This window comes from Anomaloglossus baeobatrachus, chromosome 12 (genome assembly GCF_048569485.1).
Source record: "Anomaloglossus baeobatrachus isolate aAnoBae1 chromosome 12, aAnoBae1.hap1, whole genome shotgun sequence".
NCBI lineage: Eukaryota > Metazoa > Chordata > Amphibia > Anura > Aromobatidae > Anomaloglossus > Anomaloglossus baeobatrachus.
The window spans coordinates 19,230,593-19,248,461 of NC_134364.1; the positions used below are offsets into that span (position 1 = coordinate 19,230,593).

The window sequence follows — 17,869 nt, forward strand, 5'->3', positions numbered from 1 at the left end:
CATGACCCGCGTTCCCCAATACTCTTCCTGAGACCATGGAGGTGTATCAGATGCATCTGGCAAAACCCCGCCAAGAGGACCATCTCACCAGAAAAGTATGCGTCTACTGTGGAAGTCCTACTCAGAGGCATGAGCCTTTATTGGACTGGAGATCCGGAGATGTAGTCAGATGGGGTCAGGCCTGTCATGAAAAATGTCTTGTACCAGTTCTACCTGCACGACTGCCAGTAAGACCCTTAAATGTTCTGGGTCTGTCACCCGCCTACTGGGCCTACGCGGATGTCTGCGACAAGAAGGAGACTGAGACACTGCCACCACATAGGCCGTATAATTGCCCTATTGGCGTTCCCAGTTCCACTTTTCACCATAGTCGAATCTACCCTCTGTCACAGGCAGAGACCCACGTCATGCCTTAGTACATCAAGGAGAACCTGGCAAGAGGATTTATCCAAAAGTCCTCACCGGCCAGAGCCAGATTCTTCTTTGTAAAGAAAAAGGATGGTTGTCTGCATTCCTGTATGTATTATTAAGAACTTAAACAAAAGAATAAGTATCTGCTGCCGTTTATACCGGAATTGTTTGACCGACTCCGAGGTTCCAGGATCTTCTCCAAGCTCTATCTCCGGGATGTGTACAATCTTATCTGTATACGGTCGGGTGACGAATTGAAAACTGCCTTTAATACCTGCAACGGCCACAATGAGTATCGGGTACTGCCATTCGGGCTCAGCAATGCTTCAGCAGGAATTTGTCAACTATATTTTCTGGGATCTTCTCTATTCATGCATGGTGGTGTGCCTGGATGACATTCTCGTATTCTTCCCCGATCTGCTACACACAGGAGGAATGTTCGTTCGCAAGGTTCTACAAAGGCTGAGAGAGGATCAGTGCCTCTGAACGGCCTTCCCTTCCTTTCCTGGGCTACATAATTTCTAACACCGGCTTGGAGATGGATCTGGAAAAGGTGTTGGCAGTTCTGAAGTGGCCTCATCCTGGCGGAGTGAAGGCGATTCAGCAGTTTCTTGGCTTCACCAATTACTACCGCAAGTTCACCCCACAATTTTTGTCCCGAATTTTCCCTTTCTCATCCTTGATCCATAAGGGGGACAATCCTAAGTTGTGGACCCCTGAATCAGAGAGTGCGTTTATTATCCTCAAGCAGGCCATCTCTTTGCTCCGGCGCTGGATAGACTGGAGATTAGCAGGCAGTTTTTCCTGGAAGTGGATGCTTCCTCCTTCGGAGCCAGTGCAGTTCTCACACAGAAGTCTGCTACCGGTAAGATTGTTACCTGCGTATTCTTTTCTAGGGCTTTTTCTGCTCCTGAGCGCAATTACTCGATTGGCGATCGAGAAAGAACTGTTTGTGATCAAGATGGCTCTGGAGGAGTGGTGATACCTACTGGAAGGGGCGGCTTATCCAGTTGTCATGTACACCAACCACAAAAACTTGACCTATTTACAGTTGGCTCATAGGCTGAATCCACTCCAAGCCCAATGGTTGCTGTTCTTCGCTCGCTTTGACTTTGTTCTACATATGTCCTGCCGAGACCATCAAGGTGGATGCTCTTTCCAGATCCTTTTTGTTGGCCGACCAGGAGGAAGAGCCTCAACATATTATTGAGTCCTCCAAGATGCTCACGTTAGCTCTGGTAAACGTATCTCGAGTACCACCCTGAAAAATGTTCATTGCAGAGGCGGATATGAAGCGTATGTTGCAATGGGGTCTAAGTTGGCCAGTCATGCGGGACAAAAGAAGACGATTCTCCTCATCTCGAGACATTATTGGTGGCCAACCCTGTACAAGGATGTTGTGGACTTTGTCTCGGCCTTTCCATTGTGTGCCCGCAACAAGACTCCTAAGCAGCTGGGCAACTACTTCTCTTATTGGTGCCATCCGCTCCTCATCAGCACATATCGATGGACTTCATCACCGATCTGCCGAGGTCCTCTAGTTGCTCAATCATCTGGGTTGTAGTGGACAGATTTTCTAAGATGGCCCATTTCACTCCACTGTCCGGTTTGCCTTCTGCTCCAGTGCTTGCTGAGCACTTCATCCAACAAATTTTACGCCTGGGCTGCCTACCTCTCCACATTGTGTCCGATAGAGGCGTTCAGATCACTTTTTGGTTTTGGAGGTCTACCTGTAAGCTGCTGGATGTCACATTGGACTTCTTGTTGGCTTACCATCCACAGTCCAACAGTTAAGTGAAGCGAATTAATCAGATCCTAATGAACTTCTTGTGGCATTTCGACAACAAGCATCACAGCGATTGTGTCAAGCTTCTTCTATGGGCAGAGTTTTCCTACAATAATCACACGTGTGAGTCCTCCGCTATTTCTCCGTTCCACACACTATATGGACAGGAGCCCAAAATCCCTTTCCCTATGACTATCGCAAACAAACCCCCACCTTGCAGTGAACTGCAGGGGGCTCAGACTGAGGAGAAGCTCCCCCTAACTGCATGGGTTCATATGGAACCATGGGAGATCTTTAAAAAAAGGAGTTAAACCCAGGTCCGTCCCTTAGGCATCTGTCAATCTGGATGGCTAAAATCATGGCGGCCTATAAAGACTCTGGTGCTTCTTGCAGAGCCAGGGCATTCTTAAGCCTTTCAGACAGGCCCTGACAAAAATTACATAAGTTCGAGGTCATTTCACCTAGTGTCAGTGGCCCATCTGCGGAATTCTGAAAAAAATCCTCTGCTGACCGATCCCACCTGCCGATGCCTACATTGCTTGGACTCAGCAAGGGAGACTCGGTTCGTGTCTTCATAAATGAGGCCCAGGGCCATAAAAAACTTGTCTATCGACTTACAATTGGTTGGAAGGGAGAGGGCCCAGGACGGAGGATTCCCTTACAGGAGTGAGACAACAATCCCCACCTGCTGTTCCTCATACTCTGTGGAGCAATGGCAAAGCTTGAAATAAAGTTTACAAGCTTCTCGGAAAACAACAAATTTATCCTTCCCCCCAGAAAACCTGTCTGGGAGGGCTACCTTGGGTTCTGGTTGAGTCTAGTTGTGAGCCGAAATAAGCAGACCCGCAATCTGCTGCAGTTGCTGTACAACCTGTGACCACAGTTCCATCTCTTCCAGAGATAAACTCTGCATCTGCAGTGCGAGAGCCGTGACTGGATTCATATTTTAATCCTGGAAAAAATTGGGTTGGCTATAATGTCATACCTGGTGCGAGAGGACTACTGGCAAGCGGCGCAAGAGAAAGGGAAAACCAGAGAAGCAATACAATGGAAGGCCCTGGCGCTAGGGAGAGGGGAGCGCGGTCACCCCTTAACAGTCACCTGAGGCTGATTCTGAACTCCCTATCGTCCCTAGACGGACCTCCCCCCCATTCGACATCACATGGCCAGGCCCTTGTTGGCCCTGAACTCACCCCGACTAGTGTGAAGATCAGCGAGACGCTAGTCTTGCCACTACAATAAGACAACACAAGGAAGGTAAGACAAACAGGTATGGAAAGACACATCAAATAGCACTCCACAGCTTTTCTAGTAGGGAACGTCTGAGCTGCAACAGAAACAAACACCTAAGCTTCTCCAGAGATAGGCTCCTTCAGAGTGGACAGTATAGAATGAACTATAGCCGGCATAGGGAGGAGTGGATATTTATAGCAGATGGGATTGGGTGTAAGATTACAACTACCTGTTAAATCGAGCAGTATAGAAAGGAACCTTAACCCCTTCAGCACCGGATGGAATTAAATAAGCTCCAACTGAAAGTAAACAATAAGCCGGCACTAAAGCGGATCTGCGATCAACTATACACTGTGACCTTCTGATGTCAGATCCCACCCGAGATCACATCAGGCCATGACACACTCATGACAGTAAAGGCCGCTTTACACGCTACGTTCTCGCTAGCGAAATCGCTAGCGTGCGTACCCGCCCCCATCGTTTGTGCGTCACGGGCATATCGCTGCCCGTGGCGCACAAAATCGCTCGGACTCGTCACACATACTTACCTGTCTAGCGACGTCGCTGTGACCGGCGAAGCGCCTCCTTTCTAAGGGGGTGGTTCGTTCGGCGTCACAGCGACGTCACTAAGTGGCCCCCCAATAGAAGCGGAGAGGCGGTGATGAGCAGGACGTAACATTCCGCCCACCTCCTTCCTTCCTCATTGCCGGCGGCCGCAGGTAAGGTGAGGTTCCTCGTTCTTGCGGTGTAACACATAGCGATGTGTGCTGCCGCAGGAACGACGAACAACATCGTACCTGCAGCTGCAACGATATTTGGGAATAGGGTTAGCATGTCAACAATAAACGATTTTGCACGATTTTGGAACCTTTTTTGATCGCACGTAGGTGTCACACGCAACGACATCGCTAATGAGGCCGGATGTGCGTCACGAATTCCGTGACCCCAACGACATCGCTTAAGCGATGTCGCTGCGTGTAAAGTGGCCTTAACTGTTTATAAGTCGCAATAGTGTTTATACATGTTTTAGTTATTTGAATTGTTGCTAAGTTTTCTGTAAATATCAGAAAATTGGCTTAACAAAATATTCTGCATCTTTATATTTTCAAAAATAATAATGTTTCAAAGTACTGAAACCTTTTTGCATTAATTATATGTAGCACTAAATGGAAAACTCTTTGATATCATACCAACTAGAAATTTCTATTGTCAGGTCTAAATTAAGGAGGTCAGAATAATTAAGACATGGCTGATTCCATAACTAAACCTGACAACTTTGGAAAATATGTAAAATGGTGTTATCAAAACGCTGTAGCTGTTTCCCTTGTAATTGTAATGCACCGACCCGTCCCTTCAATTCATCCACATGGAGCACATGGCAGATAGTGTGCCGCCATTACAGATGATGATATAAATAAAATCTCACTATGTTGCAATGCAGATGACCACCCCCTCATATATCCCATTTAGTCCTGACACCCTACACCCTGCGAGTCTGGAAGCTTCTGCTTCTCGCTCCTTCCAGAATGTGGCATCTCCTGGTATAAAGGGCAGCTGGAAACACAGAGCACGGTAGAAGGAACGCTGCATACGACAGAGGGGATACATCGCACAGCAGAGGGGACGCATTATACGACAGAGGGGACACATCACACAGAAGAGGGGACACATCACACGGCAGGGGGGACCCATCACACGGCAGAGGGGACGCCTCACACGGCAGAGGGGACACGTCACACAGAAGAGGGGACACATCACACAGCAGAGGGGACCCATCACACGGCAGAGGGGACGCCTCACACGGCAGAGGGGACACGCCACACAGAAGAGGGGACACATCACACAGCAGAGGGGACCCATCACACGGCAGAGGGGACGCCTCACACGGCAGAGGGGACACGCCACACAGAAGAGGTGACACCTCACACGGCAGAGGAATCACGGCAGAGGGGACACGTCACACGGCAGAGGGGACACATTACACGGCAGAGGGGACACATCACACGGCAGAGGGGACACGCCACACAGAAGAGGGGACACATCACACAGCAGAGGGGACCCATCACACGGCAGAGGGCACACCTCACACAGCAGAAGGGGCACATTACAAAGACAGATAGCGAATTTAACACATCAAAGACACGAGTCTGGAAGAGGAATCGGCTCACAGCAACTGCTCCAGGAAAAGGCAATCCGACGTACAGACATAAAGATTGGCCGTAGATCAGGAGGGGACACACACGTATCAGGTACTGGGGTATAGGGGGATGACCAAACTGATCCTTAGTAATCGCATAAAGGTCAGCGTTATCTGGTATACTTTTATCAATATTTTGTGCACCGTTTTCAAGATTTCTGCTTGCTGTCAGTGAATAGGATCTGTCCTGATCCTGTGATAGCATTGAGATGCAGAACATGATTGAGATATAAACAGTAAAGGTTTCCATTCACTGACAGCAAGCAATATGTGGGCAGTCAGTTACTACTGTTTCGGGAGCTTTAAAGAGGATTTTTTGTTGACCTTTGATGTTTGATCGAAGGGCATCTGACCTCTGGGATACCCAATTAAAGGGGTTGACCAGCAATAAGAAGTTGGTGGCACATTCTCAGGATAGGTCATCAATATGAGACCTGTGAGGGTCCGACACTTGGGATCCTAAGCAATCAGCCACTAGCAAGACCTGTGGCCGAAGGAAGTGGACAGTGTAAAAGCTGGAACGGCACAGCTCCGTAGAATGTGTAATAGATGTCACCAATACTGTACAATAATTAAAAGGTTATCTCCAAAAAACAAGTTTATTTGGTGATGGCTGCGGGTACGAGAGCTGGGACCCCCAACAATTCTGAGATTGAGGGTTTGGAAGCACAACAATGGGGTTCTGCAGCTCCACCCTGAATGGAGCAGAGGTGCGCATGCGCAGATTTCACTCTGATCAGTGTCTGTGGGGCAGCTGTGCACAGCACTCGGATATTTCCATCAGTCCTATAGGCTATGGATAGAGAAGAGGTCTGTATGTGCACCTACTCTCAGCTCAGTATGGGGCTATAGGGCTCCATTCTCAGGATTGCTGGGAGTCTCACCGGTCTCTATCGATAAGGGATAACATTTTGGGAATAATCCTTTAGTATTGATCTGAGCTGCAGTGCTGGAGAACCGCCACTACACACTGTGCAGAGCTGTGGTGTCCCGATGGCATATATTGTGTACTTCTGAGCAGGGGTGGAACGATTGCAGTCGCAGGGGTCACGACCGGGCCCGGGGATTCAGAGGGCCAGATGACCTCAGCCAATGGGCAGGCCAAGCGACCGATATGGCCCCCTCCCCTCCCCCCCGCCGGGGATCGCACCTTCAATTGTATGGGCATCGCAGATGCCGATACAATTGAAAGCAATGATGAGAGAGTGAGCATTGCGCGCCCTCTCTCATCATTCTCCCGCTGTGTCTGCGCTCTGACGTGTCAGCACAGCAGTGCACGATGACGTCACTACTGCGCACTGTGCTGAGATGTGCAGAGTGACAGAACAGTAGACACGCTGATGAGACCGGAGCAGCGGAGGAACGAGAAGTGAGTATATATGTATTTAATCACGGTGGCCAGAGGACTATGAGGCTGCATTGAATGATATGAGGGGTTGTATGCTACTATATGGAGGAATAACATAGAGATTTGATGTTTTCTTATGCCTGACGGTCCTGAGGAAGGGAGCAGGGCCTCCTGAAACACGTAGACCTGTTCAAAATAAAGATACATTAATCATATCATATGAACAGTGATCATTGCCGCGGCATATGAAAACCTTTCTCTACCTCTCTCTGTTATCTGCCGCTTGGGTTCCTGCTGCCTTGGTCAAGTTTTCCATGCGTTTACAGTAGTTGTGACTTTCACAACTCCATCTGGTGAGTATTATTGCTCCCTGACCTCACCCCGCATATATTGGGGTAAGACCCTATTTGCGCTTTCTTTCCACAGCTCTTTATACTATATGGAGGAATATGAGGGCTGCATAATGGTATATAGGGACTACATAATGGTATATAGGGGCTGCATAATACTATATGGGGGCTGCATAATACTATATGGGGGCTGCATAATACTATATGGGGGCTGCATGATACTATATGGAGGCTGCATAATAATATATGGGGGCTACATGATACTATATGGGGGCTACATGATACTATATGGGGGCTACATGATACTATATGGGGCTACATGATACTATATGGGGGCTACATAATACTATATGGAGGACTATGGGGGTACATTAAACTATATGCAGGACTATGGGATGCATTATACTATATGGAGGACTATAAGAAGTGTATTATAATATTTGGAGGACTATGGGGAGTGTATTATAATATCTGGAGGATTATGGGTGCATTATACTATATGGAGAACTATGAGGACTGCATTATAATATATGGAGGACTATGGGAAGTGTATTATAATATATGGAGGACTATGAGATGCATTATATGATATGAAGGACTATCGGGGATGCATTATAATATATGGATAATTATGGGGGGGTGCATTATAATATATGGAGCAACATGAGATGCATTATAATATTGGATATTATATTGGGATATCATTGTATGGGAAATCTGGGTGCTGAGGTTTAGAGCCAAGTATCAGCATAATTATCCTTTACCCCGAGAGGGGCGGGGACCTGGGGGGGGGGGGCTGGAGTTTGGACCCCAACAAATCTGATCTGGTAGGTAATCAATATCTTACTAATGCACAATCCTTTCAATCATTTCATTAGTATTGTCATCATCCATATGAGCAGCTGCGCCATTTACAGCAGTTTATCGCCTTCAAGTTAATGAAAGGAGCTTTAGTACCAGAAACAACTGCTCGTAGGATACCTGTAATTAAATCTGGCACATGGCAAATCTACAGTTTTGCTTTTCGTGACATAGTCTTCTATGATTAAATCATCTGGTTGTCTATGGCTTCCCGACTGGTTGAGGAATACAATCTCACGTTGTACATTTGCATTCCCTAGGATGCCCGAGGAAGCCAGGATGATGGAGGAAGAGGTAGAGACCTTCGCTTTCCAGGCTGAGATCGCTCAGCTTATGTCTCTGATCATCAACACCTTCTATTCCAACAAGGAAATCTTCCTACGAGAAATCATCTCCAACTCATCTGATGTAAGTTCAAGTTCCGCAAACACAAGAACTTTCTCCATCAAGTTCCTCTTGGACACTGGTTTGAGCATCATGAATGCACCACCCCACCCGTTACGGGACCACTTCATGTACTGTGGTCTGTATATGTCCACCATCCATAGATGTCTCCAGTTACATACATATCTCCATAGTGTCAATGTCACGCTGATCCCAATCTTACCTTTCTTTATTCCATATTTCAGGCTTTGGATAAAATCCGCTATGAGAGTCTCACCGACCCCAGCAAACTAGATTCTGGAAAAGAGCTAAAAATCGACCTGATCCCTAACCAGAAGGATCGCACTCTGACTATTATCGACACGGGTATCGGAATGACCAAAGCCGATCTCGTCAACAACCTGGGCACCATCGCCAAATCCGGGACTAAGGCCTTCATGGAGGCTCTGCAGGCCGGTGCAGATATTTCTATGATTGGTCAGTTTGGTGTCGGTTTCTACTCAGCCTACCTTGTAGCTGAGAAGGTGACAGTGATCACCAAGCACATTGATGACGAGCAGTACACCTGGGAGTCCTCGGCCGGAGGATCCTTCACTGTTAAACTTGATAATGGTAAGTCACTGACTGCAAAATTACTCAGCATCGGGTTATCTGCTCCCTCCCTGCTCTATCGGCACAGTCTCCCCTCTGTCGGCACAGTCTCTCCTCTATCGGCACAGTCTCCCCTCTGTTGGCACAGTCTCCCCTCTGTCGGTACAGTCTCCCCTCTGTCGGCACAGTCTCCCCTCTGTCGGCACAGTCTCCCCTCTGTTGGCATAGTCTCCCCTCTGTCGGCACAGTCTCCCCTCTGTCGGCACAGTCTCCCATCTGTTGGTATAGTCTCTCCTCTGTCGGCATAGTCTCTCCTCTCTCGGCACAGTCTCTTTTCTATCGGCACAGTCACCCCTCTATTGGCATTGTCTCTTCTCTATCGGCACAGTTTCTTCTCTATCGGCACAGTCTCTCCTCTGTCGGCACAGTCTCTCCTGTCGGCACAGTCTCCCCTCTGTCGGCACAGTCTCCCCTCTATCGGCACAGTCTCTCCTCTGTCGGCACAGTCTCCCCTCTGTCGGAACAGTCTCCCCTCTGTCGGCACAGTCTCCCCTCTGTTGGCATAGTCTCTCCTCTATCGGCATAGTCTCTCCTCTCTCGGCACAGTCTCTTCTCTATCGGCACAGTCTCCCCTCCATTGGCAGTCTTCACTCTATCATCAATCTCCTCTCTATTGGCGCAGTCCCTGCTCTATTGGGTCAGTCTCCACTCTATCGGCACATGCTCCACTCTATCGTCACAGTCTCCCCTCTATAGGCGCAGTTTTCACGCTATCGGCTGGGTTTTCACTCTATCAGCGAAGTCTCCACTCTATTGGCGAATCTTCTCTCCTCTCTAAATAGTCTACTATTTTTGTTATAAGGTGAGGCCTTGGGCCGTGGGACGAAGGTTATTCTACACATGAAGGATGATCAGACTGAATACTTGGAGGAAAAAAGGATCAAAGAAGTTGTGAGGAAACATTCTCAGTTTATTGGCTACCCCATCACCTTGTATGTAAGTATCTAATATGGTTCCCTATAGAGTCGATGCTAATCAGTTTGCAGGACCCAGTCCATCAGACACGTTTGTAATCTACGACCACTGAAAGGGAGCCCTGCAAACTCCCTTTTATCTGATGACATCCCTGGCTCCACTTTTGATTAGCTAGCCTGCTACGACATCAGCACTGCGGCGTGGCCCATATGTGTCATCATGCCAGACTGGTTAATCAAAAGAAGAGTCGTGGATGCCTGGAGGTAGGAGGCGATTCTCAAGGCTCCCATCAGTGGCCACAGATGACTTATGTGGCAGATGGCCCGGGTCCCACATCTCAGTTCACACCAACTTTAGTTCCTTGAAGTTCAACTTGCAGAATTAGACCTGAAATGAACTTGTCATCAGGTTTCCCACATTTTGAACTGCACCTATTGCATTATTGACCCCCTGTGTCATACAGATCGAAAAGCCTGGCATATGTGCAACATACACTGTCCTTTTTATGACAGTAGATTAAACCAAGCACACAAGCATAGCTGTGTGATGCGCATGCGCTAGGCATCCAGTGAATTGGACAATGTGCATCATCAAGGAACTGCAGAGGTGTCAAGGCTGGTCTCACATTGCTCATCCAAACAATTTGCAGTCCTCTACGTACTGTTTATTTCCACAGGTTTGCCCTGCATCAAGATGTCTGACAATCTGTATATAAGGATAATAGCAGGGTGTGAGCCGTCTAACAACGGGAAAGCGAAAGGCAGGTTCCCTTTTAAGACTAAAGGCTACTTTACACACGGCGACATCCCCAGCAATGTCGCTGCCAATTGCACCCGTTCCCGTCGTTTGTGCGTCACGGGAAAATCGCTGCCCATGGCGCACAATATCGCTAGGCCCCCGTCACATGGACTTACCTTCCTAGTGACGTCGCTGTGGTCGGCAAACAGCCTCTCTTCTAAGGGGGCGGTTCGTGCGGCGTCACAGCGACGTCACACGGCAGGCGTCCAATAGAAGCGGAGGGGCGGAGAGCAGGCGCATGAAAGTCACGCCCACCTCATTGCCGGAGGACGCAGGTACGGTGTTGTTCGTCATTCCTGCGGTGTCACACATAGCGATATGTGCTGCCTCAGGAACGACCAACAACCTGCGGCCTGAACCAGCAACGACATTTGGGAAATGAACGACGTGTCAACGATCAACGATTAGGTGAGTAATTTTGATCGTTAGCGGTCGCTTGTACGTTTCACACGCAACGACATCGCTAACGAGGCCGGATGTGCGTCACAAATTTCGTGACCCCAACGACATATCGTTAGCAATGTCGTTGCATGTAAAGCCCCCTTTAGTCTACAAGGTGTCTTGTATTGGGTGGTAATTGGGAGTTTGCCAATTCATTGGCATACTGGTCGCGCATGCGCACTACTGCTGTATTCAGATTCTATGGGGCTAACTTGTCAGGGGCCTATAAACATTATGTCATACAAGCAGTTGAATGCGATGGACTGTGAAATTCTGTAAAAACTTAATTCTGTGTTCCCGTTCTGAACAGGTTGAAAAGCAGCGCGAGAAAGAAATTAGTGATGACGAAAGTGAAGAACAAATCACAGAAATCAAGGAAGAAGAGAGCAAAGACGAAAAGCCCAAGATTGAAGACGTGGGATCCGATGATGAAGAAGATAGCAAAAAAGAGGGAAAGAGAAAGAAGATGAAAAAGATCAAAGAAAAATACATTAACCAAGAAGAACTGAATAAAACCAAACCAATCTGGACCCGCAACCCCGATGACATCACTAATGACGAATACGGAGAGTTCTACAAGAGTCTCACCAATGACTGGGAGGAACATCTGGCTGTAAAAGTGAGTGGCCATTGTCTGCAACAGAGCAAATTTATCCTATACCTTCCATATGGAGAGAAGTCAAAGCAGTTATATTACTGTACATAGGAGCAGTATTATATTAGTTATATTCTTGTACATAGAGGGCAGTATTATATTAGTTATATTCTTGTACATAGAGGGCAGTATTATAGAAGTTATATTCTTTTACATAGGAGCAGTATTATAGTAGTTATATTCTTGTACATAGGGGCAGTATTATAGTAGTTATATTCTTGCACATAGAGGGCAGTATTATAGTAGTTATATTCTTGTACATAGGGACAGTATTTAGTAGTTATATTCTTGCACATAGAGGGCAGTATTATAGTAGTTATATTATTGTACATAGGGGCAGTATTATAGCAGTTATATTCTTGTACTAAGGGGACAGTATTATAGTAGTTATATTCTTGTACATAGGGGCAGTATTATAGTAGTTATATTCTTGTAGATAGGGGCAGTATTATAGTAGTTATATTATTGTACATGGGGGACAGTATTATAGTTGTTATATTCTTGTGCATGGGGGGCAGTATTATAGTATTTATATTCTTGTACATAGGGGCTGTATTATAGTAGTTATATTCTTGTATATAGGGGAAGTATTATAATTGTTATATTCTTGTACATAGGGGCAGTATTATAGTAGTTAAATTCTTGTACATAGGGGCAGTATTATAGCAGTTATAATTTTGAGTATTAACCTTTGTCCGGCTGAATAGTTGCAATTGTAACTATTCCGTTTTAAAATTGCAATACATTTTTTTTTCCAAAAGCCGTAGAGGGCTAAAATTTCGTGACATCTCTGCAGTTTTGGTCCAGAATATATTGGCCAAATTTCAATAAAATGTCTCCACCCCCTTCCGAGATAAGGGGTCGCTGTTAACGTTGTAAAATTATGCAGCCTGAGGAAGGTTAAACCTGTGGTCCATTTTGAGAATTGATGTTGTTCTGTTACACATTGCACTGTTCTCATGTTCTTGTCTCCAGCATTTCTCCGTGGAAGGACAGCTTGAGTTTCGAGCCCTTCTTTTCGTTCCCAGACGGACTTCATTTGATTTGCTTGACTCCAGAAAAAAGAAGAACAACATCAAACTGTACGTGCGCAGAGTCTTCATCATGGACAACTGCGATGAGCTGATCCCGGAGTTCCTGAGTACGTTATTATACATGTATTATGTCACCCTTGTAGTTTAGATTCTTCATTAGGATACATGCACTGTTTTTCTAGGTCTCGGAAAACCTTATTAATAGACATTGCTTGACATTTTCTACAGATTTTATGAAGGGAGTGGTGGACTCTGAGGACTTACCTCTGAATATCTCACGTGAGATGCTCCAACAGAGCAAAATTCTCAAAGTTATCCGTAAGAACCTGGTGAAAAAATGTCTAGAACTTTTCACCGAGCTGGCAGAGGACAAAGAGAACTACAAGAAGTTCTATGAGCAGTTCTCCAAAAATATTAAGGTAAGTGGAGTCCAAGACAAGGACCAGCAGAAACTTTCATCTCTTTAGGGTTTTCTCCAAAAACAATGGATGGTGAAATGAGGAGATGGTCAATAGAGAAGACCATCACCTCATGTTGTGTTATGAATTTGCAATTTCTAATTTTCCAGCTTGGAATCCATGAAGATACCCAGAACCGTAAGAAGCTTTCTGAGCTCCTACGTTATCACTCGTCCTCTTCTGGGGATGAGATGATCTCTCTGGCTGAGTACATATCTCGCATGAAGGAAAACCAGAAACACATCTACTACATCACGGGTAACAGCTGTTCTACTGAAGTCTAACATGAGACTATTGTCTCATATCATCTAGACCATTAATGACTGCCTGGTCTTGTTCTTCATAGGAGAAACCAAAGAGCAAGTGGCCAATTCGTCTTTTGTAGAAAGTCTCCGAAAACGCGGTCTAGAAGTGATCTACATGACTGAGCCTATTGACGAGTACTGTGTCCAACAGCTCAAGGAGTTTGATGGAAAGACTTTGGTCTCGGTGACTAAAGAAGGATTGGAGCTCCCAGAGGATGAAGAAGAGAAGAAGAAGCAGGAGGAAATTAAAGCTAAATTTGAAGATCTATGCAAGACTATAAAAGACATTCTCGACAAGAAGGTGGAAAAGGTTGGCTTTCTTGTAATAAGTTGGCTCATTTAGAAGAACCCTAACATCTTACACTCTTGATGATTGATTGTAACCTCCTTGTTTATTGTGCCCAGGTGGTCATCTCAAACAGACTGGTTGAGTCCCCATGCTGCATCGTGACCAGCACCTATGGGTGGTCCGCCAATATGGAGCGTATCATGAAGGCCCAGGCTCTCCGAGACAACTCCACAATGGGCTACATGGCAGCAAAGAAGCATCTAGAAATCAACTGTGAACATCCGATCATAGAAATGTTGAGGCAAAAAGCAGAGGTCGACAAGAATGACAAGTCTGTGAAGGATCTGGTTACTCTACTCTACGAGACTGCACTCCTGTCATCCGGCTTCACCTTGGAGGATCCTCAGACACACGCAAACCGCATCTACAGGATGATCAAGCTCGGCCTAGGTAAGTTAAACCCTCAGATTTTGGCATCTCACTAGCTGGAACCATTGGCTTAAAGGCTTTAATATCAGTTATGAGTTGTTGGACATTGATATAAGATGGGAAGTCAGGTGTTCGGACCTCTGAAATCTAATATGTCAAAATACAGGGATAATGTACACAGTGATGTCACAGTACAGGGATAATACACACGGTGATATCATAGTACAGGGATAAAACGCACAGTGATATCATAGTACAGGGATAAAACGCACAGTGATGTCACAGTACAGGTATAATGCACAAAGTAATGTCACAGTACAGGGATAATACACAGTGATGTCACAGTACAGAGATAATACACACAGTGATGTCTCAGTAGAGGGATAATACACACAGTGATGTCACAGGGCAGAGATAATACACAGTGATGTCACAGGGCAGAGATAATACACAGTGATGTCACAGTACAGGGATAATACACACAGTGATATCATAGTACAGGGATAATACACACAGTGATGTCACAGGGCAGAGATAATACACACAGTGATGTCACAGTACAGGGATAATACACACAGTGATGTCATAGTACAGGGATAATACACAGTGATGTCACAGTACAGGGATAATACACACAATGATGTCACAGTACAGGGATAATACACAGTGATGTCACAGTACAGGGATAATACACACAGTGATGTCACAGTACAGGGATAATACACAGTGATGTCACAGGGCAGAGATAATACACAGTGATGTCACAGTACAGGGATAATACACACAGTGATATCATAGTACAGGGATAATACACACAGTGATGTCACAGGGCAGAGATAATACACACAGTGATGTCACAGTACAGGGATAATACACACAGTGATGTCATAGTACAGGGATAATACACAGTGATGTCACAGTAAAGGGATAATACACACAATGATGTCACAGTACAGGGATAATACACAGTGATGTCACAGTACAGGGATAATACACACAGTGATGTCACAGTGCAGGGATAATACACACAGTGATGTCATAGTACAGGGATAATACACAGTGATGTCACAGGGCAGAGATAATACACAGTGATGTCACAGCACAGGGATAATACACACAATGATGTCACAGTACAGGGATAATGCACACAGTGTTGTGGTGTATATACACAGTGACCTATAATCTGATTAGACACTTAAGTATCCGTCTCCCTTTTGCCCACAGGGATTGATGAAGACGATGTTCCTCTGGAGGACTTCTCAGGTCCAGTTGTGGAAGATCTGCCTCCACTAGAGGGCGATGATGACACATCCAGGATGGAAGAAGTGGACTGAGAGAAGAGAGCGATTGTGAACCTCTGATCTGAGAACACCTCACTACCTCTGTCCTGCAATACATGTGCAGACCTAGGATAACGCCGAAGCATTGCGTCGGTGGGAAGGATGCTTTACTGTAGAGTCTACCTTCTTCCTTACGGTGATTTGCACTTTTTGGTACCATGTACAGTATTTTGGTGGCGTCGGTTTTGTCATTATTTCTCCGTGGATATGTTAGATCCAGTTTCCAACTTATGATGTCACACTACACCCCAATGATGTCATACTTAGATTTTCTGAGTATACAGAACCACAGAATCATATAGGGTAATAAAATATTCAGTCATTTTACAATATTGGTCTCATCTGTGGGTGTGAGTGCAGACCATTGGGGGGGTGTAATGACGTAAAAAGAGAAATAAGGATGAGTGGGAGGTGGCCGGACTTTAGATTGTGAAAAAAAAAACCGCACGGTGATGATAGACATAGGGTGTCTTCAGCAGATCCCTGGCTGTCTTGACAACCCATCGGCGTCTTTCTATCATGTCGTGGATTGGCAATGAGGGGTAACAACAATGAACCCCCCCCTGCCGGCGCTTGTTACATACCGCGGTCACAAATTGGCAGTGGCATTTTACAGGTTAACTGCAGCGTGCACAGCTCTGTTGCTGTATATGGGGGGGCTCCCGACTCATCTTCGATCACATATGTCAGGGCAAAGAAGGATCGGGCAGTTGGGGGGGGCTCCCAACTCATCTTCGATCACATATGTCGGGGCAAAGAAGGATCGGGCAGTTGGGGGGGGCTCCCGGCTCATCTTCGATCACATATGTCAGGGCAAAGAAGGATCGGGCAGTTGGGGGGGGGCTCCCAACTCATCTTCGATCACATATGTCGGGGCAAAGAAGGATCGGGCAGTTGGGTTAGATCTGCCTGATCCTTTAGGTCTTGGATAAGTAAGCCACAACCAGAGTTTCCTAGGGGAAGACACGGGGGGCTGTCTGACAGCGGATAACTCACCTCCTTCCTACTCAGAACACATGCATGCTCAAAAGACTGGAGCGTGTTTTTTAAAATTATTATTTTGACAAACTGCGCCAGAGCACAGGGGTTTTATTAGGTTTCCTCTGACTCCAAAATAAAGTTATTTGATCTCTGATTACTTGGATCTGTTGGGAGAGAAGGTGTTAATAATCATGGACGTCAGCCAGAAATGCAAAACTCTCTATCTGCTGCTCCTGGATTCTGGTGTCTTCAGGCAGAGCCTTTGTCATCATGACGAGAATTGCAGCGTCGGCCCTGATGCCTGACACATGATTCACACAACTGCAAACGTCTAATCTACGAGCCCGAAGCCTCTAGGTAACACTGAATCACTCGGTGTCTCCCTGGGATGACCGTGCATTACAAGAAAATCATGTTCATATCACGGTGCGATGCTTCATTTTGCCTGTGGGGGCACTGCAGGGAAACAAATCACTTGCTGCAGTGGACACGCTGTGACCGCTGCCGGACTGTATCACACATCCACATTTTATGGGGCTGCAATGTCTGACCTTAGCTAACAGCCAGGCACCTGGGCAAGTACTGGGGCCCATTGTGCCTGGGGGAGTTCGTACTTTCCAGGGTTAAATTTGTGACCTCCATCGTTCATGTGCGCACTGTGTGTATGGAGCTGGCTCAGGAGTTGTGGTAAACTGCTGTGAATGCTGCAGCTTTACGGCCTAGACGCTGCTATCAATCATGGTGGCAATATCATAGCATTGTGATGGCAGCCAGGAGGCTAATGAAGGCCCCCATTTCTGCCATGTTTGTTCGTACACCTATGAGACGTAATATTACATAGTGTAACATAATGACATGTAGATTCAGCTCTCACCGCGCTGCTCCGCCACCAGCATCTGTATCCAGTCATGTGACTGCAACAGCTAATCACTGGCAGCGGAGAGTGGACACTGTCACTGTAGTAAACCCCCAATGATTTCTTTATCTAGTCATGTGACTGCAG

At 46.3% G+C, this 17,869-nt stretch overlaps 1 protein-coding gene across 1 annotated transcript; it reads left to right on the plus strand.

Annotated features, from left to right (window-relative positions):
- Nucleotides 1–4,951: 4,951 nt before the first annotated feature.
- Nucleotides 4,952–16,215, plus strand: LOC142258139 (heat shock protein HSP 90-alpha-like). Its single transcript, XM_075330617.1, has 11 exons — nucleotides 4,952–5,679; nucleotides 8,447–8,594; nucleotides 8,816–9,182; nucleotides 10,024–10,157; nucleotides 11,686–11,994; nucleotides 13,006–13,171; nucleotides 13,293–13,483; nucleotides 13,633–13,780; nucleotides 13,869–14,137; nucleotides 14,233–14,566; nucleotides 15,770–16,215. The coding sequence occupies exons 2-11, from the start codon at nucleotides 8,448–8,450 to the stop codon at nucleotides 15,877–15,879; spliced, it is 2,175 nt and encodes a 724-aa protein (XP_075186732.1). The 5' UTR covers nucleotides 4,952–5,679; nucleotide 8,447; the 3' UTR covers nucleotides 15,880–16,215.
- The last annotated feature ends 1,654 nt before the right edge of the window (nucleotides 16,216–17,869 follow it).

What these genes read in the sequence shown, in the direction of transcription:
- LOC142258139 (XM_075330617.1), top strand. Translation starts at nt 8,448, where the DNA reads ATGCCCGAGGAAGCCAGGATGATGGAGGAAGAGGTAGAGACCTTCGCT. An exon ending in GCTACCCCATCACCTTGTAT is followed by an intron (nt 10,158 to 11,685) that starts GTAAGTATCTAA and finishes CGTTCTGAACAG; the next exon opens with GTTGAAAAGCAGCGCGAGAA. An exon ending in GCTGATCCCGGAGTTCCTGA is followed by an intron (nt 13,172 to 13,292) that starts GTACGTTATTAT and finishes CATTTTCTACAG; the next exon opens with ATTTTATGAAGGGAGTGGTG.